General features: G+C 37.0%; 2 protein-coding genes across 3 annotated transcripts in view; both read left to right on the forward strand.

The window, feature by feature from the left end:
- The window catches only part of LOC140170442 (von Willebrand factor A domain-containing protein 7-like), a 70,764-nt gene that overhangs the window by 34,675 nt on the left and 8,288 nt on the right, over nt 1–27,801 (forward strand). The gene's annotated exons all lie outside the window — the stretch shown is intronic.
- Nucleotides 1,173–27,014, forward strand: LOC140167998 (von Willebrand factor A domain-containing protein 7-like). Its single transcript, XM_072191310.1, has 16 exons — nt 1,173–1,301; nt 8,612–8,915; nt 12,454–12,576; nt 14,619–14,795; nt 15,875–15,959; nt 16,472–16,549; nt 17,113–17,228; nt 18,476–18,655; nt 19,966–20,181; nt 20,638–20,767; nt 21,724–21,884; nt 22,498–22,746; nt 23,656–23,877; nt 25,455–25,627; nt 26,303–26,414; nt 26,797–27,014. The coding sequence occupies exons 2-16, from the start codon at nt 8,639–8,641 to the stop codon at nt 27,012–27,014; spliced, it is 2,517 nt and encodes an 838-aa protein (XP_072047411.1). The 5' UTR covers nt 1,173–1,301; nt 8,612–8,638.

Consider the following 27,801-nt stretch of genomic DNA (forward strand, 5'->3'; position numbering starts at 1 on the left):
TGTTTACAGTTCGCGCATGGGATCTCATAGACACAGTCAGTGGTACTGAGCGGATCAACTTTGTCTTTAGGGTGTACTAACATTTTACGGAGAGTAGTGTTTGGTATTTAGATCAGAAGACGAGCACCCAATGTCATGAACAGAGACGAGGGGGCCCACTTCCTTGGTCGTGTGTATGATCCTCGCCTGGCTGATAATACACCCTCGTCAGTTGGGATACGTCCAACCGGAAGTAAGGATCAACAACCATCATTCTGATGATGCCTACCGACCATGATAGGCGAAACCGTCAAAAGTGAGTCATATTTTTGGTTTTGTTCAAATGAAATCATTTATAATAAGTCTCACTCTGCTAGGAATAACGATCTTATGGCAAGCCAAGATATTATAGAAAGAGGAAATGAAATATGAAATAATTATATATTATACTAAATAGATTTCATTTTTATAAAGCACATATAAAGGCTATACAAACGTATCTTTGGTAATTACTTCTAATAATCTGTTAAAACCTTTGATCAGTACCCATAAAAACTGTCTGGTTTGGAAGGGAACTTCGCAGCATTACAGGGTGTCCCCGAAAAAGCAAAATAGTCGTGCTTATCTTCACAGTAATAAACAGAACAAAATAAATTAAGGAAAATATTACTTTGAAAAATTGAGTCGCTTCGTAAAGTAGGTAGAGTCACTTGAATAGAGCCCATTTTGTACACAAAATATAGGGAAATTTATTACTATTGTGCTATCTTTAATAGAGAACTACTTCATGCACGTGACGCGGTTTTAACCAATAAAACGACAAGAATCTATGTATGAGTGTCAACCTCACCAAAGGTCTGGAAACTTCAGTTGCCAACGCGACATGCAGTGACTTTCACTCCTAAAATAGCCACTGAGAGGAGTTCGGGGAGGAGTTGGTGACGTGCAGTTATTGGCTACATATCCGTGCCATATAGGGAAGTAATCAGTAAACAACCAATGGTGGGTATAGCCTAATAGGCCTACTAGTTATAAACCTTTTGATCACATGACACATTACATGACATCATGTACTATAGTGGGACGTGTAGTGGAACGTTAGCTATATAATGAAACAATTGTGGAGATAGCATTTGCTATATAAACCGTCGGAGGAGGAACATCATTTTGCATTAGGATTCCGCTAACGGCTTTTCGAGATCGTAGCAAAAGAACATATTATCAAAAAGCTGAAAGCTTTGTTGATAGCAAACTTCTGGATGTATGGCAGGGATTAGAAGTGTTCTTCTTTTCGTACTGCTAACTGGAGAATACTGAAATTGGTAAGTTTGAATCAGTAACCACTCAAGGGACCACTTTATATTCCTTTCAAAAATACTTTTAGATCTTGATGTCAAACTTGATGTCAATCAAATATGAAACACATGACTAGACCATTCCTATAATTGGCACTTTCCTGCCGTAATAGGGGGAACATAGGTATCACGCCTTTGTTGACCTCGCCTTCGTCCCAGCAAACACAAAACGTTTTCGACATCATTCACAAAAGGTTAGAAAAGGTTGCACGAAAACGTTTAAATGCCGGGTTACATAAAGGGTGTAAAACGTTTCCATAACATAAAAAAACATTTGCTGATAACCTACTGCATATATTCTAACATAATGTTATTTAAGTGTTGACAAAATATTTGGCAAACAATGTTTGCAAACAATATATTACAAAACGTTTTAAAACGTTTCCATGACCTTTCTATAACCCGACATGTAATGTTATTAAAACGGTTTTACTAAACCAAAACCCAAAGTATAACATGTTTAAAACATTTTAAAACACAATTTTGTGTTTGCTGAGGTTGTGTTATTATAATACGTGATATCGATGTGAGGGGCGGTCAATTATTGTAAAGCAATACTTTTCTCAATCTAAATCCGTTGGAGTTGGAGAGCCAACTTCACTCTAAAGATCTGAATTTCACCCTTCTTCGCACACGACTATACTATATTTTATATTAAATATAATTAAAATTTCAATGCCAGGTAGTGAAAGTCTATCGATTGCTGCCATGCACTTTTATACTTTCATAAGATTCCTATACTTGCATTAAATTGAGCTTAAAATAAAAACGTCATTATAGATTTTCAACATTCTCAACATTACTAAAATAATATTCATTTCTTGTTCGCTATTAACCCTAACCCAACCCGTGGTGTTTGCTATCGAAAAAACCTGAGAGAAAGTGAACAAAGAAGTAACTTGGCAAACGAACCTTAGACCCCTCACGTACCAAGCTCGAGATAACCGACCGGCAGCCAGTGGGGTTTCGCTTGCCCGGCTATAGACCCTCCCTCGGGTCCGTGGAGAACGACTGGTAATGTAGATTACATAGCATTAAAAATCAACCCAATACACGGACCCTCCCAGTCTGTAGGCAATTTGACTTCCAGCTCCCACAAACTGCTGGAAGTTCACTTTTACGGATTTGGAGTCACGCAATCTTTCTATATACCACGTCCATATTTTCACTACATTAACGTTTGTGTAAGCGACTAAACAACGATATTGTATCCGACCAATCAACGCAGCTTGGCAGCGCGGGGATATTTGAAAAGGCTTCTCTAGCTAAATAATGTGCAAACATTTGCAAACCGCACGCGATAATGTACGCAATATGGACAATAGGCCTAAGTCCGAGTCGAGTGGTTGCCTTTTATTATTGCGCGTACCATGGGTCTATCAGACGCGTGCCACTTGAGCTCAATACCTCTCAGTTGTTGACAAGTGTCCCATCCGATCTTGCGTCACATCCCGCGGCATAGCTTTGTGCTACCATATTTGAATTGAAACTGGGGCGGGGCTTTCGTAATTGACATCGGAATCACCGTGCTTCGTTGAACGAATATTTGGAAGTGAGATCTCTAACAGATTGGACCAGTCTCGGAATCAGCGCTCAATGGACTTTCGCGTTCACTTATAATAGTTTAATACGAGTATATTTCTATATTGCTGCATGGTTGACTGTGGTGGGTGTAATTAGTGGCGTCGATTTGTGGATGAAGAGGAATGGGTTTTGGCATTGAAGAAAATAAGGGGGGAGTTGGCATTTTTTTTTCATAGGGCATTACGTAATTATTTATTGTTACATTATCCAGAGATGGAACCGAACCGAGACTGGAGGGCCAGTCTAGCCCGGCTAGCGATTCCGTGCGTAATATGTATTGCTCAAGGTGATTTACGCTATGGCATCAGGTGGGCTGTATGCATGCGCATTGATTTTCCTAGTGCGCTTTTGTGAGATTAGTGACTGCACATGTAGTGATGACAAAAATCCCAAAAAGGAGGCTTTTATGCCTACTTTCTTCTTCTTCAGATTAATGTGTATGCCCAGTTCTCTAATTGACCTTTTCGGTAAATCCCATAAGCCTTTGCGAGTACACCTAAGAACTCGTCATTCTGCGTCACGCCGCTCTGCGCCGATGCGCACGTCGTTTATCGAACATCGTTACTGCGCATTGCAAATCGGCGTGACGTAAAATGACGAGTTCTCAGGTGTACTCGCAAAGGGTTATGGGATTAACCGAAAAGGTCAATTGTAAGCCTTACTTTAAATCTACTTGTAGTAAAAACAGGCCCCATGTCACATGGGGGAATGGGAAATCACAACAAAACAGCAAACTATTTTAACATGTCGGAACATTCATTTTTGACAAAATTAGTAAAATTTTGAAAAGTATTGGTAAAAAGTCTTACAAATTATAAAATTCAGTAAAATCACTCAATATCGCATAAAATATAGCCAAAAAAAACTAAAATCACAAGAAATAATATAAAATCACATGAAAATATATAAAATCACATGAAAAAAATATAAAATCACACGAACAAATATGAAATCACATGAAAAATTATAAAATCACAAGAAAAAATATGTAGTCGCAGGAAATGATGTGATTTAACAGTAAAAATCATTATATTATGAAAATTTTTTGTAAATTATTGTAAAAAATCTCAAAATCACTGAAAATAAAAATCGCATTAAATAATGTAAAATCGCATTGAATAATGTAAAATCGCTAGAGAAACTCAACATTGACTGGTGGGGAAGGGGGAGGGCTGCAGTAGTAAGAAATGATTCAGACTTAATACACCAACGAAAGCTTGATGTCAAGTTTAATGGGCGATTCCAGAAATTAATGGCACCCCTTATAGAAGGCATGTGATTTTTTTTGGGAATTCCCAGACCAAAAATATTGAGAATTCCCAGACCAAGATTGTATTCACAAAAATTGTGAATTCCCAATTTAAAAAATGCTTAAAAGATTGGGAATTCCCATTGTCAGTAAAGAAGACAGGCAAATTTTCGCCCAAATTTTTGGGAATTCCCAATAAAAAAGGGACGTTTTCTTGGAAATGCCTTTTTCTTCTTTCTTCTTCGTTGAGTTACGGCTCAACACTCCAGGTGGAGAAAGGCGAATCGGAAATTGCCATTTGTATCTTCTTTTGTAGACCGTTAAACACCTTAATTTGGTGCGAAAATAGTGTAATGTTGCAAATTACCACAACATTATCACCTTTGTTTTGGGCTAAAATAGTGTGAAATGTGCGCAATTGTCCCAGTAAAACAGGCCAAAAATTATGACCACAGGAACATTTTTATCGCTGCTCACCCCTAAGCCAATAGGGACAACTTTAAATAAAAATTCCAAGAGAAATGAAAGAATGAGTAACCCTTCACAATTAAAAACAGGGACAATATTACACAACATCGATTTCCATCGATAACACAAAACGTACACACAAAGTTAAAAGAGTTTCGTTTATGTTATTCCCCCATTGGATCATGTTGTGTCATATTTTCCCTGATTTTAATCTTATCCATTGCTAGTGTGAGTGTGACACTGTTACATCCGTTTGGATCCATCATTTGGTTCCCTGCTGGTCAGCTGGAACAGATTTTCCCTGATTTTATATTAACCCTTCACATCATAAAGTTTTATATTAACATTTTATGTAAAACATTGTTATAATTTTTGTAGATAATAGTTATTTAAAACATTTTCGTTATCATACCTAGAGGGTTTTTTATCATCAGATGAGAAGAATTCTGCTCATCTACTCTGGTGAGACAACAGGTCTGGGCTATCTTTCCCAAGTATCTTTCCATGTCAAAGTTTCAAAATCTGTCATATCTGTTTCCTCAATATATTGTTTTGATACAACTTATGAGGGGAAAAGTTTCATTATGATTAACATAACTGTATTTCAAAGCGTCAAACTATATCATTATTTTGTCCCAACAAATATAATCCAGGGAATAAAATATTCAATTATTCATTCAAAGGTTTATTTTATTCAACCTGGGCCATTTCTACTGGTGCTACATAGATGCAGGACAGGGCTGCACATGCATTCTAATAATTTGTCTATAATACATTATACAAGCATCAGCAAGCATAATTTGTCACAAGATATGATAAAAATTCCTTTAAAAAAGGAATGGGCGCCCAACTGCTTGGATACTTTTTTTTTCTCTTTAAAACAATAATGTAATATTAGCATAGAAAGAAGTCCATTAATTTTGTATTTTAAACAAAGAATATACGCACAACATTTTATCCCGAACATATCAGAAAACAATAATAAAATCAAATCCAAGCAAATTGTGGTTTTATTTCTAAGCTGGGCATACTTTGAAGCAAAACAGTTGCGAAGTAAATCTAGCAAGACCGAAATTAGACGCTCTTTGCAAAGTCAAGCCAAACAAGAGAAATGTGTCTGATTGGGGAAGGTGTTCTGACAATCCAAATATAAACTTAGTCCACCTCAAATGACCTGTAACAATTTGTGATTGACATTACTTAATTCACCTCGGATGACTTTGATCTGACATTCAACTTTTTCGTTCTTACACCAATCATATCCATAACAATTTAACTCTTACAACTTCCTGTCAACTCTCTAATTTAAAACTCTAAATTTCTGTCTGTTTGCCTTTTCTGTCTACAGTTTGTTACAATTATTATGATAAGCAAACATTGCTGGGTAGATAACAGGATTTAGTTATTTACTTAATCCAATCATGGAGGTAGTATAGCTACAACCTTGGCGAAAAATGTTGCCACACCTGAGCGTTAATTGGCCAACATCCTTCCCCGCTCCCCTATTGCAATGTTGATTTGGACAAAATCGTCATCATTTCTACATTACAGTCTCCCAACATTGGAAAGGGGGGGGGGAAGGGGCAAGTGTAATCTGAATGTGCATTTGCAACTATTATACAAAATAGTACGGAACTATCCCATATTTAGCTTCGATTGCGTGCTTTAACACCAGAACGTGCTGGTGTGGCCCTGGTGTGGCAACGAATTTCCGCCAGAGTTGTAGTAGGCTTACTACCTCCATGATCCAATCATGGCAATAACGTCAATTTTGGTCTTCAGTGTTTTAAAATACAACAATGTAGAACATGTATAATTAATATGCCGTGTTGTTTGCATACAGTTTTCCGCCCAATTGTGCCACCATATTGCAACTTTGGCAATAACCGCTATATAGATTCTATGGTAATTAGCAAACAAAAGCCATCAGTAGAGTCCTCGTTAATTGATCTTATCACTATGGACCACAATAGTCTCATCTCAATGGCATAGTCCAATAACCTCAATTACATAATCATAGTGCAAAATTTGACCTCAAGTTGCAGAGTATGAGTTTGTGTACCCAAATTTTCAAAGGATGAAAGTAGGCCTACAAATGTATTAGGGCTTAAGAACTGTTCCCATGATAGATGAGCATGTTGTGGATCCTAGTGTATGGTAAAATGTCACCGTCTATCGGGTTTCTAAGGCACACGGTAAACTGGTTGAACCCATACAAAGGTCAGGATTTATTTGGTGTTTTTATAAATCCTAATTTTGTATTTTAAACAAAGAATATACGCTCACCATTTTATCCTGTGCATATCAGAAAACAATAATAAAATAAAATCCAAGCAAATTGTGGTTTTATTTCTGAGCTGGGCATAATTTTAGCAAAACAATTGCGAAGTCAATCTAGCAAGAGTGAAATTAGAAGCTTTTCACAAAGAATCACAAAGTCATGCCTATATTTTGGCGCCTCCGTAGAGGGCGCCAAAAAGTAAATAGCCTATGTACACACTGAACACAATGCACATACAATCTATTAAGTACATAGCGAAGCTGTCAGTATAAAATTATGACCTTTACGATGCTATTAATTTAGCCCAAAGATTAGGAAAACTAGCAAAACTGGAGAACTGGTACTGTTCAAATAAAGACATCTGCAAATCTTGCTGCAATTTCCAAATAGTATTTCTATTCCTTAAATAATTATTTTTGTTATTTCTTTTAATACAAACACATTACTGCCTATGATGACTTTATCGTATTACTTAAATATCAAAATCAAGTAATAATTACAAAAACTCGCCGTAAACTATCACCACTGTGGGTTTCTGGGTATATAGACACCACGAATATTTTCTGCAACACTGCATGTGAAAAAGTAGGTCAATAGTCAGACAAATATAGGGCGGGTGCGGCTAGGCCGCACCTCGCCCAAAAAGCAAGGGCGCAGCCTGTAATGGCATGCAGACCTGGTAATGTTTTTGATTAGAATATTTACTTGCTAAAATGAACTTTCGAGTTTTAACTTAGAATTTGAATTAATATAAAATTATACACACTCAACTGTTTATCCACATAAAATCCGTTATCACGGTTGAAAACAAAATCTTTAAATAACTGAAAAGGAATCTTTAAAATAACTGAAATGTATTCTTTCGATTATGTTTCATTATTGTCATAACAGCAAGCTTCCCCTGAAATAAGGAAATTTGTGTTAAATCTCAACTTTGGTTACATGGGTAAAATGAAAAATGAAACAAGAACAAAAAGCACACGATTTTACCAGTTTCCTTGTTTGCTCACTGACCATCTCTCTTCCTTGTTGTTCTTGACACAGATATCAAACTATTTGAAAAAAATGAACCAAAAACCACTTGATTTTACAAGTTTCCTTCTCTGCTCCCTTAAAGCATTATACATTTTTCGGATTTCTGGAATGGGATCGCCCTATATATACCAATGTATTCAGTCTAATTAGGCCTAGGCCTATGCCTATATATTTTGTTATCTTGATTATTATTTTATTTATCTTTCTTTTCGCTAATTATTTAATTCTGTGTTCTTTCTTTCTTTCTTTCTTTCTTTTATTCTTGAACTATTTCTTCCTTTATTTCTTTAATTGTTTCTTTCTTTCTTTTACAAAAATCATTATACGGGGCAAATGGCGATGAAAAAGTTACTGAATTTTATAATTTGTTAGACTTTTTACCAATACTTTTCAAAATTTTACCAATTTGTCAAAATGTTCCGACATGTTAAAATAGTTTGCTGTTTTGATGTGATTTCCCATTTTCCCCCATGTGACATGGGGCCTAAAAACACACGACAGTGGGATCTTGCAATTTGTACAATATAATCATGATAAATGTGACACGATCTGTGTCATAGGGCCAAAGAAGACAATTTTGAAACTTGAGTTGCCAATTATTACCTTATACATGTTATACAAACATCAGGCTGACAATTTTTGTTTCGTTTTTACCCTCAGTGAATCGATCAAACCAAAACCGAAATTATGAAGAACGCTATGGCAGTGTTGTGCATGTGCACACTTATCACACTGATAATATCACCTGCAGCATGCTTTCTCACCAACCGAATATCATATCCCGATCTGCCTGCTGAAGATTATACATTAGAAGACCTTACCAGAGAGACCATTCTTCAGGCTGTAGGGAAGTACTTGGAGGATACCAATCCGTCCACGCATAGCCCCGGTGACTTAACAGGACTTGATCCCTTGTCTCCGAGTATACTCTTGAAAGCACATTACACTGCACTTGGAATTCCAGGTATGTTGTTATTCAGACACGATGAGACAGCATTTATTTATTTTATTTATTTATTTTATTCATTTATTACACTTTATCACTGGCACAGAATTACAAAGAATATATAATATTGCACATAAGTTACATCAAAAATTACGCAATATTATGAAAGAACCAATGCCAGGCACCTCTATGACCGCCCACCAAAACCAAAAAAGTAGGGAAGTGAAATGGTGGAAAATGCAGGTTAATTACATTTGCCTGCAATTTGGACAATTACAAAAGGAGATCCAAGTGCAAACAGAAGTTGCATCAAAGGTGCGAGCAAATTTGGACTTTTAAAACTCCAAAACTTGTTGCTTAAATGAAGCAACATAATTTGTAGATCTGATAATACTAGGGAGCTGGTTCCAAATGGGCACCAAACGCTGAAAAAAGCCCATCTTGTGGCACTTAGTTTTAGAAAGCTGATTTACCAGCAACAAAGGATCAGAGGAAAATCTGGTGGTGGGACGGTCTTTGTTAATACCATTGAAAACTACATAATCATCTAGATTGATGTCATATAATCCCAGATTGCACTTGAAAAATACAAGTTGTGATATAACAAAGCCGATAATGCCTGTAATCCCTCTGCCCCCTACCCTGTAACGAGTGGGTCAAAATAACATCGACGTATTCCCCGGATGTACTCGTAATCATCATTTTCCTGACGAAACTAGTTTTGAATCTTGTTTTTTGAGCGATTTTAGTCATGAATAGTGGTTTTCTGTGATTTTTTGTTCCAACCGGGGAAAAAAAGTGTGGGGATTTCTCACCTGGCCCCATCATCAAAGAATTTGCTTTATTACAAACATCATAATATATATTTCTGATATGAAAAATAAAAATAAAAAAAAAAATAAAAAAAAAAAAAAAATAAAAATAAAAATAAAAAAATAAAAATAAAAATAAAAGTCATACTGCAGTTACTGTCCGTTTTCCTATACACAATACACAGTGCTCTTCCTATTGACGCGTGACCTCCACAAATAGCGTACGTTAGAAGTATGGGGATTTGCCTAGTTAACGTCGCTGTGTGAAAAATAACCGGCCGATATTAAAAGTACTCTTCTAAAATTCTAGAAAATATAGTTTTGTAACATGTCCTAATTTTTAGAAAAATGTTTGGAAATATGCGTACTTTGGTGTTTTAGGAAGGATATGTAAACGACAGATAACACCAAAAAATATGAAGAAATTATTTCCAAACCGTGTTAAGTCAACAATCATTATGTTGCTCATTTTCAAGAATGCTGGTTAACAAAAAGTAGGCCATTGTCTCATTTCGTGAACAAAGGTCCACATACCATTGTTTCCTCTCGTTTCCTTTATAATCGGTTTCCCAGCTGAAGCTATAAATACCAGCTCATTGCGATACCGCACATATAAAACAGACACATGTGCACAACCAGAGAAGATCTGATTTAATCAGTTGAGCTGTTTTCAATGAGTGTTATCTTGGTTTAATAGCTTGTAATGGGGTTTAAGTCCTGCAAAGGTCGCGGTGAATTCTACTGTAGACATTACTGCATCATGTAATGGAAGTACAAGACGCTCTAGATGTACGTCAATGCACCAAGTGATTCGCTCCAACACAAAGGACCGCGAATTCCACAGATAGTTATGTATGATGGCGTTATTAAGGTAAAGGCACGTGCCATAGCGAGATTTCGGCGACCAACCACAAGCCATATCCATTTAAAGATGCATTACATAAATCATGGCAAATTTTAATAGGCCAGAAATCCGACAATCTCACCCATAGACAACCGTGTTGAGTATGTTAACCGCAATCCAAAGTAAGTAGTCCACTTGGGAAGCTAATATACAGAGGGTGACGGTGACTCAAAATATTAGATGTGAAAATCTATCAATTGTACAGAAATTAATAATACAAATCAGAGTTTTATGCTTAAGGGGTACTACACCCATGCCCAATTTTGTGCCTATTTTTGCATTTTTCTCAAAAATTATAGAGCATTGATGACAAGTAAGATATGTATATTATAGGGGCAAGGACAACTACTGCACTGGAAATTTTATTTCAGCACAGACAACAGTTGTGGAGTTACAGTCAAAAATGAGGAAAACCAATATTTGATCAATAAATCAATAACTACTTGCCTTGAGTTCCTGAATTTTCAGTGCAGTAAGTTGTAGTATACATATCTTACTTGTCACCAATGCGCTATCATTTTTGAGGCAGAAAATAGGCACAAAATTGGGCAGGGTGTAGTACAATGGGCTACGTGGACTACTGAGAAGTCTAAGATGCAAGTGACGGTAATGAACTTCCAGTCGACATTCATGCCTCATTGCCACTCCCATCACCGATTAAATGAACTGACGGTTTAAACTTGTGCAGAAATCCAGTTGTACTTGGAAAAAAATTTCCTCCCTGCAGACCCTCGATCAAGTCACGATCTCATTAATCTAAGTAGAGAACTACACCAATCGTCCGAGTGAGTAAGGGAGTACATCCAAAATGGTTTGCTGAGCTCAGCCAAGCTTTGATGCCTTCACTGACGGTTCAGCTTCGCTAGAGCCTTCGATACTAACAAGCGAACAGTATACAAAGTCAGCAAAACAGCAGGATTATAAGCACAGGTCGATGGCACAATCATAATCAATTTCCTCTGTGTTCAGTAAGTACATAATAACCCACTCATCAAATCAAGTTGTCATCAATTCTTAGTCAGTGGGAGTGGTCTAGTTCGTAGACACATTTCTGATTGGACAATCGCATGATTTCGGGTGCCGTCTATCAGGCCGTAGACGACCCCACGTCATCATGCGTCTGGATAATGCGTAACACGCGTGTAGAGATGCGCGTATGTATCGCGCTGGATGCGTAGACTAGTGCGGAATAACCAAACGCGCTAGCAGTACGCGCAACAGAATACGTGAAGTTGTAAACAAGTTTCGTTCATTTTATAATGAGGGGAGTTTTAATGACGGTAACTTAGTTTTTACTTTATTAAAATTGTTTACAGTTATTAAAATAATATTTAACTGACTAAGAATGAGAATAAACGATAGGAATTTTTATTTTGCCTATCCTCTACCTATGATAGACGACAGGCAGGTCCAATATTTTTATCGTAGTGGATACCGGCTGTGCCGGCATCCACTACTCAAAATATTGGACCTGCCTGTCGTCTATCACACGAGAGGATAGGCAAAATAAAATTCCTATCGTTTATTCTCTAAGTGGTCATCAAACAATTATGTCTGGGTCGTTGTCTGCGGTCAATAGAAAGTAAATTAGGTGTCAAGAGGGTGTCAATTCAAGCAGGTCGTAAAATCGATTTTTGGTCAATGGTGGTATCGGAGAGGTGTGCGTAAATTCATCGAAGCCTGTCAGTTTTCTACAGGCTTTTATGTGTTTGTGCTTTGCTGAAAGCCGGGTAACCCTTCGCTAGAATGCGTTACTGAAGACAGCGAAGCTTGGCTGAACTCAGTGAACCATTTTGGCTGTCCTCCCTAAATTACTTGTTCATTATGTTTTCCTTGTCAGATTGTGCCAGCTCAAGTAATTTTGAAGCAGCTATTAATGATATTGTAGCAGGGAACATTAACTTGGCCAATGATAAGGCGTCAGAAAGCGTATATCATTTCAACGCTGAACAGATCGCTCAAGGTTAGTTCTGCCCATGATGTGATGATATTGTTTTCTTTTTCAGTGTTCACTCCATATACGGATAACTGATTGAGTAATAATTGACCTAGAGTCCGTATGTACCTTCCTCGAGTCAGTAAAGTAAAATTAAATTTTGAGATTTTATCGTTTTATTTTGTTCGTTTTTGCAGGAATATCTTATGCTAGTTGGGTTCCTTGCATCATTTCCTTTCTGAAAATTTATATTTTATGTACTTCTCATCATTACATTTAGAGATACAATAAAAATATTATCTAAATTACTGACTCGAGAAAGGTATACAGACTATAGTATAGTAGAGTATAGTACATACTCATGCAACTAAGGTTTTTAAAGAAATAATAGCATCGGTGTAGTAATAACTTCATGCCTAGTCTTTACTTGCAAACAAGCTGTCGAACCTATAAAGGAATTTAAAGCAGTAAAATATTATGATATTAGGGTATGTTAAAAACAAACATTTATGTCCAAGTTAATATAGGCCATATAGCGTCATCGGCCCGACATCTTCATGGCAGAAGTCGCCACGATGGTAGCCTGAATCCACTAATCCACTTCAATGCGCACGCTTATGACTATCATGTTCTTTCAACACATATATTCAAGTGCAAGCGTTATTGGTTTCTTTAGAAACCAAAAATGACGGGAGATATTCATCATTTTCTACCCGGTATCCAATGATCTGTCGTCTGAATATCAAATAGCAGATACCCCAATCTACGCTAGTGCACAACTCACCTACCCAATTCCCCTAGCCCACCTGAAAAGGATAAGAGCGCGAACAGTTACTTCAATTATCTCATTGCCACCATGTGGTTTAATCGTTCAAGAATTCTATAGAGACGGTTAGACACTGCTTATTTTATTGTCCCCTCAACAATGTAAGATTTTTATTCTGTTTGGTCGTTACTAACAATTCGCCAGCGAAGTGGTTACATAACTCCTTTGGAACTGGATCACGCACCTTTTGGAATTGGTAGTTCATGCCATAGACTTTGTGTTGCGATCATTTCGATCGTGGTGCAGAACTCAAAAGCGTGATCCAGTTGACATAGTGATAATCGGATTACATAACACTTCGCTGGAGAATAGGGTAGTTACCATTGATTAGGAGCGAATAGAAATGTCAACTCTATTTGTATTATTGTTATCGGCGGCGCGATAATAGATACACGTGTATTGATTTAGTTTCCCTGCCTGTATAATATAAATTTTTACCTTTCGCTGTGGGCCATGGATGTGGATGCGGGTGACGTCGCAGTCTATTTGCATGAGTTGTTCGTTATCGATCCGATCGACTGTGGTTCTAAAATGACTTTCGAACTGACGCATGCAAGTACCTTTTCAGAGCCACCGAATCTTTAGTAAGAAAAGAGCCCCTAATGTAAACGACTCGGTAAAGCGAGCCATCAACCTTTGAGCGGACAAGGATAGTCAGCTTTAACTGCCCCGGTTAACTGCTCTTTTCAGAACCACCGAAATACACCAGGCACAAAAGAAACTCGACAGTTATATTCATCCTTGCTGTACAATAACTTGATAATTTTGGATTATTCTGAAATATACATTTTGTTAATTGGACTTTGATTTCTCATTTAACACCCTGTTCGTGAAAAACGAACAAGAATTGACCAAGATAAGCGCCCCCAAAGCCTCAAACCCCAAAATAAAAAGTTGCATTTTCAACGATTTTCAATGGGAACGCATCGTTGTATTGCACACAAGCACCACGGGCCAATCAATAAAGCACACAATTGAATCGTTAAAATTGCAACTTTTCATTTTGGGGTTTGAGAGTTTGAAGGCGCATATCTTGGTCAATTCTAGCTCATTGTGCACGAACAGGGTGTCAAATGAGAAAAAAAAGTCCAATGAACAAAATGTATATTTCAGAATAATCCATAATTATCAAGTTATTGAAACAGCAAGGATGAATATAACTGACGAGTTTCTTTTTGTGCCTGGTGTATATCACAATTTATCACTTTACACTTTATTTATCACTTTACACTTTCTTACACAGGCAATGCCAGGATGATAAGCATTCGCACCAGCCTTCTCGCTGCGTTGGCTTCTGACATGCCCATGTTCTCTTCAGCGAGGACGAGTATCGGCCAGTTTTTGCATATGCTTCAAAGCTTCTATTCTAACACGAACTGGATTGAAAGTATTAGTATGACCGAGCCATATACAGAATTAGGTAGGTCGTTGATAGCCTTCAATGTATTCCACCGTCATCTTTTTCAGCATTGAAACCAATTCCCGTCATACATGTTAAACGACTGATGGCCGCGAGTCGACGGAGCTACGAGACGAGAACCATGTTGAAATTGAAAACTGTTTCTCCCATAATTTTGCGAAGGGCATTCTTCCATGTAGCAAATATTAATATTCAACACTTTGAAATAACGAGGCAAGCATTGCGAATTCGCATTTACACATCTTGCGAAATTTGGCAGCCATATTTACATGGAGCTTTGGCAAAAATTGCATTGATCATTTCATAGCGAGCGTTTAGAAGAATTCAAATATCACAGATATACCTTTGTAGGTCCTGTGGTTCTTGAGTTATGTTGTAAAGAAGGCTACAACAACAAGACTTTCCATAACTCATTAACAACAATAAATCAAGCAAGTTTTCAAAGTATATGATTTGTAAAATTAAATTTTGCAAAACATTAAAGTGTTATTTTTCAATATTATATGATTGAAATAACGAAAATCGATTTTTGGCTGCTTCGACCAAGAATACCACATCTACCCTTAAGGGGGTACTACACCCCTGTGGTAAATTCTTGACTATTTTTGCATTTTTCTCAAAAAATAATAACACACTGGTAACAAAAGTTATGTATATTATTGGGGCAAGGAATCCAATTACTACACTGAAATTTCAGTGACTCACGACAAGCGGTTCAGTATATATGATAGGAAATGAGGTACATTCTAGCGGTACCTCTTTTCTTATCATAAATAACAAACCGCATGTCTTGAGTCACGGAAATTCCAGTGTAGTAATTGGATTCCTTGCCCCTAAAATATACGTAACTTTTGTTACCACTGTGTTATTAGTTTTTGAGAAAAATGAAAAAATTGACACAAATTTATCGAGGGGTGTAGTACCCCTTAAAGCCATACAATCACGTGTAGCCTATCCAATAAGAACGCGTGTTTCAGTTAAGGTTGAAAATTCGCATAAATTAGTACAGTGACGGATAAAAAATAGTTTCAGTTTTATTAATAAAAGTATCCGTATCTTACTTGTTCTTATTTTTCTAGGTTATAATGAAATTCTGAGCTACCCCGTCAATCCTCCTGACGAATGGGCTTGCCGGAATTGTCTTTCTCGAGCTCCTAGGCCTAGGTATGTGCAGCGGTAGGCAATATTGCTTACGCGGGCCAGAAATAACCAGTGGAAAATTACTTTTTAGGACATACTGTAACACCGTTTTCGAGCCCGTTCTAGAGCCCGGAAATTTGTTGAATTTGTGAAGCGTGCTGAAGCCATTTCCAGTTATTTTTGGCACCTTTTTTCGCTCCTTTTGCGTACTAAGGTCTAATATAATACATGGTCCATATGTTTGACAGAATCATTGAAACCCGTGCACGTAGCGTAATAAATATTTGGACGTCTCAACAATCCCCCAAACAACTTTAATTAGTAGGAAGCCGTCAGAGACGAACTATTTTGTATATTTTAGCAACAATTCTGCTGAAGCTACTGTGAGCATGGTTTCCGACATGGTATCACCTAAAAAGACATATTACTAAATGAATTATTGAGTGTAGGCTAGCGGTCGGTGAATTTTAATGCCAATGTGACAGAAAAAAGTTTTAAATTACCGGGTACTTTTAAACGTTCCTATTTCCTCCTAGGATCTCGCGGGACGCAGAAGATTCACCGGCGAGCCGCTTGCATCCAGCGGGCGGTAGGTTGCCCTTGCCCGGTTTAAGGTAAAGTTACAAATAGAAAAAGACGAGTTTCCCAGTGCGTTACCACGGTTACGCATTCGGGCCATTTATAGCAATGATTAGCGTCAATACGTCTTGAAATGTGGGAGGACAATCGGCCTGAATTGATTAAAAGTGGCTAAAAAGAACATAAAATGGGTCATTTTTCCGCAAGCTGAGGGGATACATCTCCTCTGTCCACTCAGGATTGACGCCCATGATTCGGACTAGGTTGTTATTGAAGTGGCTACTGTTACAGTATTAATCACTTTCTATATATAATTTCGTTGATTCGTCATAACTAACCGATCAAATGTAAGAATTTGGCGCCCAAATACGAATAGGCCTACCAAAACTCCTAGCTGTATTTTTTTCAACACTAAATAATTAAAGGGGTTTTTACATTCTCAGGTCACGCAATACAGGAAATAAACACGGGGCCCATAATTGCTTCAAAGGTCTAAATGGTCCATTTTCAAAATCAAATAATGATGTAGACATTTGACCGACACCTGTTGAAAATATCATAAACCAAAATGATGTAACCTTTGTTACCTTTTTTATAGTCCGGTAGTTTCAAATGACCAAGGCCTAATCTGCAGTGACAACCTAAGAACTACAACATTGCTGACAAGTGGGTATCGCAGTGATCAAGACGTAAATAAACCGACAACAATTACAGGTATGCCAAATCACAGATAATAGAGAGATTGCGATGTTCCAAAGGCAGCACGTTTTTGACCGTACGTTTTTACGGTTAAATATTGCTAGTCTCGGTTCCAAACTGGATTGTGCTCATTCGTCACGAAGGAGAACAAGTCGGCTGGAATAAAGACTATAATATTTGATCTAATCTAATCTAGGTCGATAGAGGGCATAGTGATTGAAAATTAATAGTAGGCGCAGGCTGAGTCTCTGCCTAATTCAAACAGTCCGCTTTTGATTTTGACTAAAATTTTGACTTAACATGATGCTTAAACTTAATTGTATTTTTGTGTTCCCCAAATATTATAGTTGCCCAAAAACATATATCTTGGTAAATTAAAGATCACTACATCCATATATCATGACTTTACTTTCAAAATGAGACTTTTTCTTCCTGAAAATTGGGCGCGTTGCATGAACTTTGACATGAGGTAAAATCAGCATATTTCAACGTAGCATCTGCGTTTTATACTACGTTGGAATCCATGTGTTCCAATATCTGTGGTCAAAAGCTGTCAAATAATATTTACATATCGATAATGGTCACTAAAAACTTTTTTATTAACATGATCAGGTCCATAGTTATCAGTCAGAAGTTTTCTACGGCCTTAATGTTCGGCAACATTCGGAGGGGTTGAATGACATGGGGCTTGGATGATGATGATGATGATGATGATGATGATGATGATGATGATGATGATGATGATGATGATGCAGTCAAGTTAGCTCAATCGATAAGGCGTTCGACTATGGTGCGAGAGGTTGCGAGTTCGAACCCTGGTAGTGCCTAGTATGCTCTCGTGGAAAATTTGAGTTAGCTTGAAATTCCCTTGGACAAGGAACACACTGCTAATAATTTGTCTCGTTGTAACCCGTACGAAACTCGGGGAGCTGATCCTGGTTGCGATGGTTATTTGTGGTATGTCTAGGGTGTGCGCTCTTGAAGCAGCAAAGTCCCTGAATTGTTGTTTAATGGTTTATGGAATGATGTGGGGCCATAGTGGTCAGCGACAACCTGTAAAGTGTGCTGAGGCTTGTGGATCAACGTCTAGGCGTTGTGCCTGTGCGTAGCGCACTATAAATCACTGCGCTTTTTTTTTTTTTTGATGATAATGATGATGATGATGATGATGATGATGATGATGAGGGTGATGATGATGATGATGATGATGATGATGGTGATGATTATGATGACGCTTAACTTTATTTTCTTTTTCTTCATAGCCAGCCGTGAAGGAAAATGCTCACACGGTGGTAAATTCGATTCATCATCATGGACACACGCTCCTGTAGGAGGCATCAACAAGGATTCGTCCGATCCAAACATATCGCCTCATCATACGTTTCACCAAGACGCCGCAAACGTAGCTATCACAGCTGGTGTAGCATTCCTAAACGATCAAGGTAAACAAGAAGTAGGCATCCACTTCGATTTGAAGTTTGGGTTGGCATTTGGTATTTTTGATATGATACCTAGTGGTGGAAGGAAAAAATGCGACACCCCTTTCCACCAAGGAAAACGTTGAGAATAAACACGAAGCTGAACATCTAATTATAAAACTGCATCTAAACGATCTGTCCTGGACTCCAGTTGTTAAAAAAAATGCCACCAATGGCTGCAAATGCTGCGACGATTAGGACTCCTTCGAGGGACAGCCCATACATTGATACACTTTAAGATGGAATTATGTCAGCACTACGTGGTTCGATGCCACACATAGCTCCCTGGCTAGCTTGATTCCATCCAAAATATACTTAAAGCCATATTATAACATTTCTGTAAAAATAGATTAGTATTTATTTTCCATAAAATGTTAGCTTATAAAAATACTGTCAGATATGTCCCCATTTAATTTTGAGTCGAACAAGTGAGATAACGCATAGAAAATTGGAATTTACTACTAGTATAGCGCCCATGCATGTTACTCCCGCGGTGGTAATACGGTGCGATCCTCGGGTTGTGTGTGTATGTGTATCCCGCACGCCGTGTACGTACTGTGCATACGTCTTCGACTAATATTTCCATCGTAATAATAAAACGCCGGTTCCATCGTTTTATTCAAAATCTCGGATTTTGAGAAAACTAAAGTCTTGATTTTTGCAGAGTATCTTTATTGACTAGAGTACATTACAATCGTGTAAAAACCAAAATTTAAAATTTTTTGAGGGCGTTCTCCTCAGCAAATGTTATAATATGGCTTTAAATAGAACGCTCGTAAGATGACGCAAGTCCAGTGATCTCTTAAGTCTTATGACTATGGGGGTGATCGCTGAAGGCCTTTGAAAGCCTCTTCCTATAGCGCAAGTCCTCTGATAATAACTTTATTGAGGACTCTTTTCAGCTCATAATAAAACTAAGCGCATAGTATTTTAGCATTAGACTACACTAAGCCAAAAAACAAACTTATAATTATCCACAAGGTCATATCTGAAAACCCTGTCCAATCAAAATAAACCAAAATTACACACAGGATTACTTCAATACTCTACTTTAAACACATGTCAGTAACCAAACAGTTGTCCAACTGACACAACAGTAAAATGCACTGACATGAAACAGCTTCCTGGACCACATTCACAGTCCAACCTGTCAGTAATATTGGCAAGATGTTATAGTTTCGTGTTGTTTCATGCCTTGATATGCATTGTCATAGAAAAGAGAATAATAACAACATTATTTGCACGTTTCTTTCTTTTTTTCCAATTCTTTTTAGTCCGTGGACTCCATAGCGTAATAGGAAATGACAAGTTTGAAAGATTATTTAATCTTGGCAGTGAATCAAATGCGCTGGTGTTGGTTATAGACGATACCGGCAGTATGTCTCAGGAAATTAACGCTGTTATACAAAGCACTATCCAACTAGTAAATGATTTGTCGAATACGTGCTCTGCTCCAAGTCAGTACATCATATCACCATTCAATGATCCAGGTATGGTAACCATGGATTTTGTGTTTGCTTGTATATGTGTGGGGGTGTGTATGTTTGTTTTAATGTGTGCACTTGACTCAGTTCCATCCTCATTCAATGACGTCAAGGACATCACAACTTTTGTATGTTTTCGTTGTCTTTTTATTTTTAAAACCTTGAAGGATTCGCGGGAGGATTCGTTACTGATTTTCTGCAAGATGAACCAGGAAGAGAATTAGACGAACTGTCAGTATCAGCTGCGGAGAGTATTCTGAGATGTATTCTGACAATCCATGTGGGACACACGCCGGGTCATTCACTATTAATTTCAAAATATTTGTAACTTTCTTTTTTGTATTTATGAAACCATGGCCAACAATTTCAGCGCTAATCGGTCATCAAACTAACTGAATCTTAATTCTTTGCATTTGATGAATTCAAATAAACATTAATGCATTTTTCTACTGGTATGTTCAGGTGTAGGACCGGTGACTGATACTGCGGACCCAGCCGTAGCAATAGCTGCATTAAATGCTCTGAGGGCCCACGATGGAGGAGATTGTCCGGAGCTGACTATGACTGGCATCGAAAATGCTCTCAATCGTGTGTAAGTTGTTATTGTTGTGTTTTGTTGTTTTCAAAATAAATGCATGGTTTTGATTTTTTCAGTGTTTATTGCTGTATAAGAGAACACATGTTCATGTCATGACGACACTGAAAGAAGATTAATCAGTTCATCTATTTATTTGTATTTCTTTCTTTCGATCTTTTTTCTTTCTACCTTTCTTTTTGTTCTATATTTCTTTCTTTATTTATTTTTCTTCCTTTCTTTCTTTATTTAATCTTTTGGCAATTACATCAAAATATATGAACAAAAATGAATGAGAAATGCTGAGCTGACAGGGGAAAACCACTACCCCACTATTTGAAACAAAAGAACTGGTGTTTTAGGAACTGTCAAAATTCCCGAATTCTGACAGTCAAAAAGTAGGAATATTTTATAACATCGATTTAATGCTATTTTCGACATTGAAGTTTAAAGGGGTGTTCTGGGTGTATTTCTTTATTTATTCATGGACTGTTTGACAGTGAGAACATTGCTACAATTCTGGAATTTTAAAATTTCCAATTTTGTCAGTGCGAATATTGTCTCAATTCTAAATATTTGACAGTGAAAGAAAATATTGCCACAATTCAAAAATTCCTAATTAAGTGTGTCACTATTGCCATAAGTTTGTGAAAATATCGTCACAATTCTGGATTTGTTTTAAAAATTCCTGATAATTGACAGTGAGTATCACGACAGTAGACACCGGTATTGTGAAAATTCCTACGTTTAGACAATTCCGAAATTGTAAACAGTTCTATATAGTTTTTGACGCAGCCTGTCAAGGAATTGTCACAATTCAGGAATTGTTACAGTTCCTAAATATTTGTCGCATCACGAAGCAGTATCCTACGGTATACATAAAACACGTTCTAAAATATTGTTATATTTTCGAGTAAATGGCTTCCAAATAAGATTTTTTAGTATTTTTAGCACATACCTTTTTCATGTTTTAGTAACTATCCTTCAACTGTGTATGTTTGGACTGATGCCGGTGACAAAGATTCGGATAAGGGACCTGCTGTTACAGCTCTGGCCATGGCAAAATCAGCAACTATTGAATTCATATTAACAGGCGCATGTGACGGTTTTCGCAGGAGAAAGAAAAGAGCAGTGTGTGAGTTTGTTTTGTTTTTTGTTTTTTGGAATTCAAACTTTTGTGTTATGAGTAGGGGTATATTTGGGCCCAAAACACGGTACCATAAAGGCAAATGTACAGGGCAATTGAGTGGCCCAGTATAAAAACGTCCCATGACACATTTTTCGTCATTGGGAGAAATCGGCACTGTAAATGTACGAATGTTCAATAAAATACATAAGAAATTTGATGCTTAAAAGATTAAATTGACAACATTCCCGAGTTACATTCATGATGTGTTATGTTTGTATGGATGACCTTTGGTGACCTTTGACATTTTTCAACAGCGCCCTCTATTTTTCAAAAATGTGCCATGGGCCGTTTTTATACTGGGCCACTCAATTATTCCCCTTTGCAAATATTTAGGGGATGTGTACGAGCTTGTTTGAGATGCTTTTGTACGAAGTGTATAAGAAATCCGCTGTTAATATAAAATATCATTGGAAACAGTAGAGCCTGAACATGCTGAATATAAATATAAAAAAATCCATGCACGGATAGAAGAAACCACCGACTAGATAACAATAGATATTCTTGTATGGAAAATGTCATGTACCTCTAGCTCTAACGGAATTCTAACTGTATTTGTCAGCCTCTTCCTATACGAGCCTTGCGGAGGCGACAGGAGGCACAATTTACAAGACCAATAATGCAGAAGTTGGAGCAGTCAGTGACATCATATTGGCCAACGCTAAATCAGGAGTGTCCGTTCTGCAGAGGAATAACCTGAACGCCAATACATTCATATCGGTTCCGGTGGACAACACCATGCAGGGCTTGTCTGTGACTGTCACGGGACCTTCAACTCCAAAGAATAGAATTACTGTCTTCGATCCTTCAGGTAAATGTTGCGATACTATGCCCCGTACTTTGCCCCGTGTTATGCCAGAAAGATGTTAACTTATTTTTGTATTCAAGTTAAATCAGGCTCAGAGTCAGATGACATGTGTTACGCCTCTGTTGTTTAACATAATTGGCATGCTACCAAGCGACCATGATAATTCACAGATGGCGGTTCATTAAAAATGTGCAGATTTTTTGAGGGGTATAGATGGTTTTGCCAGTTTGTTTCTATGCTGCTTATTCGGATATTTGAGTGATAAAATACCGGTAATAAGAATTAATGGTGTAAAATTGTCACCCTTGGGCGATCCGAGATATTCAAGGTTTACACGGTGGTAAAATTTAACATCCATGACAACATTATTCCTGTGGCTCAGAAAATATATTTTTCGACCTATCTACGGCTTAAGGGTCAAAACAGAAAAGACGCTCCGATTGATGAAAATGGTCTCAGATTGTTTTACTTGTTGTAACAATGCAAAGATAATAAAGAATAGTTTGCACTTCCTAAATATTATTGTGCTGTTGCCTACATCAGCATCGATAGGACCAATTATTAGACAACAAATTGAATTTGAATTGTAAACACATGATAAACAATTTGGGACCATTTCATTAAAATCAGAGCATTTGTTCAGTTTTGAACTATGGAGATCCCAAAATTGAATGATACAAATATTTGTACATTATCATGTTCTGAATCTGTGTAACCAGAGGAATATTTTGGATAAAATTTTACCAGTGTTGAATTTTATACTTATGTAAACTTCTTTTGTACTACTCAAAGAGCAATAAGCAGCAACAAAATACACTATAACTGGCAAAGCCATATTCATGTATTAAAAAATCGTCAATAAGACCAATTAGTAGGCTTGTCAAAATTCTCTACTTTATTTACACTTTGCAGGTATAGAAGTTACGATCGCAAGGATCGTTGTCGATGCAGACGAAACGTTCTCATTTTTACTTGACACTGGTATTACTGGTTCTTGGACGTTGAAGATAGATGTGCCTGCAGGTCAGGAATACAGCGTTGATGTGTCCACGCGAAGTTTCATAGAGTTCAGCTATCAGATACTTGAACAAAGATCTGGTGTGTATATACCTCTCGGAGGCCTACCAACAGCAGGTAATTAATTTGGTGGTGGTTGAAGATGATTATTTCTCCTTCTACTCTCTACTTTTTAGCTTGTCTACATAACGACATTGTTAAGTCGAATCAAGTTTACTATATACCGTTTCCGTATTTGGGTCATTCTTCGGTAAGGTGCACAATTACAGTCCCTCCACTTTCGGGAGTCATAACTAAAATACGAAATATGATTTCGAATTTTATTTTTTGCAGTTGTTTAGTATTGACGTTCCTTTTATATCTCAAAACATCAAAATATTAAAAGAAGTTCTTATTTTCGAGAACATTGCTTATACAGGGTGTCACAACCCCCAAAACCCCATGTCCCGATTGGGGTCATCAAAATTTTTGATGCTGATATCTTTTAGTGGACTAACTTCAGGCAACATCGTAAAAAACACCGGGAATGACAAGTTATTTATTGTATAATGTAGAAAAAGTTATTGTAACACATCTTTCATAGCCAGGAGTAGCTTTGCTCCAAAGCCAACCTATTTTCCATCCAATTGAAAGAAAAAATGAAAAACCATGCCATATGCCCTCTGACACTATAGTAAAGACCGGCTGTAGGTCGAAGCCCACTGTAGACCGGCTGTAGGTCGCTGGCGCGTCGGTCAGTGGACTTTCGCGGTTGGTGTGTGGGGTAGACCAATATCTCAGGTAGACAGTGATCTTTTAGCACAGTGGTCCTACTTTATGTTGGTGACTTGCCTATAGTGAAGCTTGCCTTCGGCAAGCTCTGTACAAATACATGTACTGCTGGGTGATGCATGGGAGTGGTATTAATTTTTTACAGAATGGATTGGCCTCAATACTAACTAGTCACTCGCTTGGGTTTATTTTACTTGGGGATCTCTGGATCTTCTAAGGTACTGCGAGGGCTCTGATCAAGAGCTAAGCCAGGAGTAAAAATAATTTCACCCTATATGTCATCTACCGTCACGAAAATTTAGAAGCGCCTGGAGAAAAATACTAATTTTGTAAGGTCATTTATTTAACATAGAGAGCACAAGTCAATATGCAGTAAATTCATTTAGACATTTTTTCCTCATGTTGGCGCAATAAATTATTCAAAACTATAACCATTTCTTCACTCATACGGGTGGATACCTTTATTAATCATCATCTCTGAACGCTTCTGATACCTAAAATGTTCGCATTATTTATTTTACTTTTTTTCAAAATTACAACAGTTGTACGTTTATTTCTATTCACCTCCTTTATTGACCATGTCTATGTTATAGTTGTACCACTAGGGTCGTACGTTTGTTAATTTCGTAATATACCATCGGTTCCCCGAGCAATTATTATTGAACAATATTGTATTATATAGCTAAATGTATACGGGATCGATCCCATCCGAGGTTCGAAACACTCATCTCTATTGATTCATGGTACACTCTTTAGTTAATTAAATCTCAGGTTTTCGGACCAGCGATATATCTGAGCGTCGGGAACATTTTAAGAATCCACTTATTTACAGGCCTGTCCTACCTATTTGATTTAAAGTCACATTCTCAGTACAAGTTCTAGTATATACCGCCTCGTCTTGTTATTATTATTTTGAATCAAAGAATCTGATGTTGTCTTTCGAATCAACGTCATTATTTCCGAGATAGTAGGCTCCATGGACAAGCTTGTCTTATACAATTACGATGGTAGTCGGGTCCTGACAGAAGTCGATTTATCGGCCGTTGGAGGAAGGACAGTTGAGAGCTTCGTTGCTAATGTTACTCTACCTTCAGAGGTAGGCCAATTTCATCAATTAAATAGCAATATATCATTTCAAATAAGTATCATGTCAACAGGAAACACTTTTGGGCAGGATCGTTAAAGGAGAAATAGTCAAAGATAGCTAAAGATCTGCCCGAGTGCCCGAGGTGATTTTTTCACAATTTGGGTTTGTAGTGCGAATTTGTGATGTTATTTTAAATGTTTCAAATATTGTCTGACCGGAATATAACTAGCATCTTGTATTTTTTTGAGAATTTTTCAAGGCAATTCCAACTCTCAACATTGTCAATAATATTTTTTAAGCCCGATATCTCAATTTCCAATTTTATAAAACCATAATTTACGAGCTCAATATCTTCGCTTAGGAATATCCGATTTCATTGGAGAAAACGGCGTTGTGGAGCAAGATATCTTTATATTTAAGATACAATGTATGTAAAAACCTCAAAATTGATAACCTGCCCAAAAATGTCTACTTTTGACACAGAAGTCGCTGGTCATTAATGATCATTAATATGAACAAATGTATTCGGATTAACATAGATTTCTGAGAAACTCTATCTGTCTATTTAACTACATATGGAGGGAGATTTTCAAAAGCAGATTAAAAATACAGCGTATTCTGTACAAAAGTTTACTTTTCAGTGAAATATAATACAAACTAATGATTTCATACGGTATTTTTCAGCCTTTCTCGGTGTCCATTCGTGGTACTGATACAGATGGCAATGCTATTCAGAGATTGAGGCCTGGAATTGTTGCGGTGTTCAATTTTAAGTTGGAAAGAAACGAAACGTTAGGTAAGGAGAATTAAAACGCTACTAGGTAAAGTAGGAATTTTAACATCAAATGACATCAAATATAGATGAGTTGACCTCAATGTTTATCAAAAAAGGCAAGGGACTGATATATCGATATGCTTGAGTGAACCCCATGCCACCACTACACTGTTCAATAGCCTTATTGAAGTTATTGTGATGTGGTGGGCGTTTTAAAAACACGAGCCCTGAACAAAATATGATGCGCGCGCATACTGCCAGGCAAAAAACAATGGAAATTGTGATGATGCGTGCGCATACAGGTATTGACGTCAGAAGTCACCTCATCAATATTAATGCCGTTTCATATTTTAGTTGAAATGAGTAAACTGTAATCTGAGTTTGTCTACAACAATTCTTATAGGTGAGTTACTGCAGGGAGGAAGCGAAACTCTTGATGTTACTCTCGTCAATCTTGGGAACAGTGATACTTTCATTGTTGGAGTTTCAGTATTACCGGAGAATGCGTCGATTTCTGTCCACATTTCGTCATCAATCATCTCTTTAGCATCACTTGAAGCCACGCCCATTGTAGTGACGTTTACAGCAGATGCGAGTGCAACTATTGGAGAAGTTGTGTAAGAGATATTTACTTTTTTTGCGAAATCTTCAGCAAACAGTACTCTACTCAATTGGAAGTTGTAAAAAAGGATACGTGCAAACAAATGTATGGATTCTCATCGAGTCTACCTTCCCAGCAAACACAAAAACTTTTTTAAAACATTTTAAATAGGTTATATTTTGGGTGTTGGTTTAGGTAAAAACGTTTTAATAACATTAAAATGTCGGGTTATATAAAGGTCATGAAATCGTTTAAAACGTTTTATATGAAAACACACTACAAGAATATTTTTAAAATGTTTTCGAAAGGTCATTGTAAACTACTTTTGCAAACATTTTGGCCAAATATTTTGTCAACACTTAAATAACATTATGTTAAAATATTTGCACCCAGCAAACACAGAAATGTTCTTAAAATGTTTTTTACAAAACGTTTTAATAACGTTTAAATGTCGGGTTATATAAATTAAAACGTTATTGTAAATATTTTGGGCACACATTTTTTGCAAAATATTTTTTCAACCCCAAAATAACATTCTGTTTAGAATTATTTGTACCAAGTTTTCAAAAATGTTTTTGGAATGTTATTAAAACGTTTTTATACCCTTTATATAACCCGACATTTAAATGTTTTCTGTAAAACATTTGTGTTTGCTGTGCAACAAATGTTATTTGATGTTATGAAAACGTTTTATACCATTAATGTACCCTTTATATATCCCGACATTTGAACGTTTTCTGACAACCTTATAACCTTTCGCGAATGATGTCGAAAACGTTTTGTGTTTGCTGCTTTGTGGCAAGTCAA

Source organism: Amphiura filiformis, chromosome 1 (assembly GCF_039555335.1).
Source record: "Amphiura filiformis chromosome 1, Afil_fr2py, whole genome shotgun sequence".
Classification (NCBI taxonomy): Eukaryota; Metazoa; Echinodermata; class Ophiuroidea; order Amphilepidida; family Amphiuridae; genus Amphiura; species Amphiura filiformis.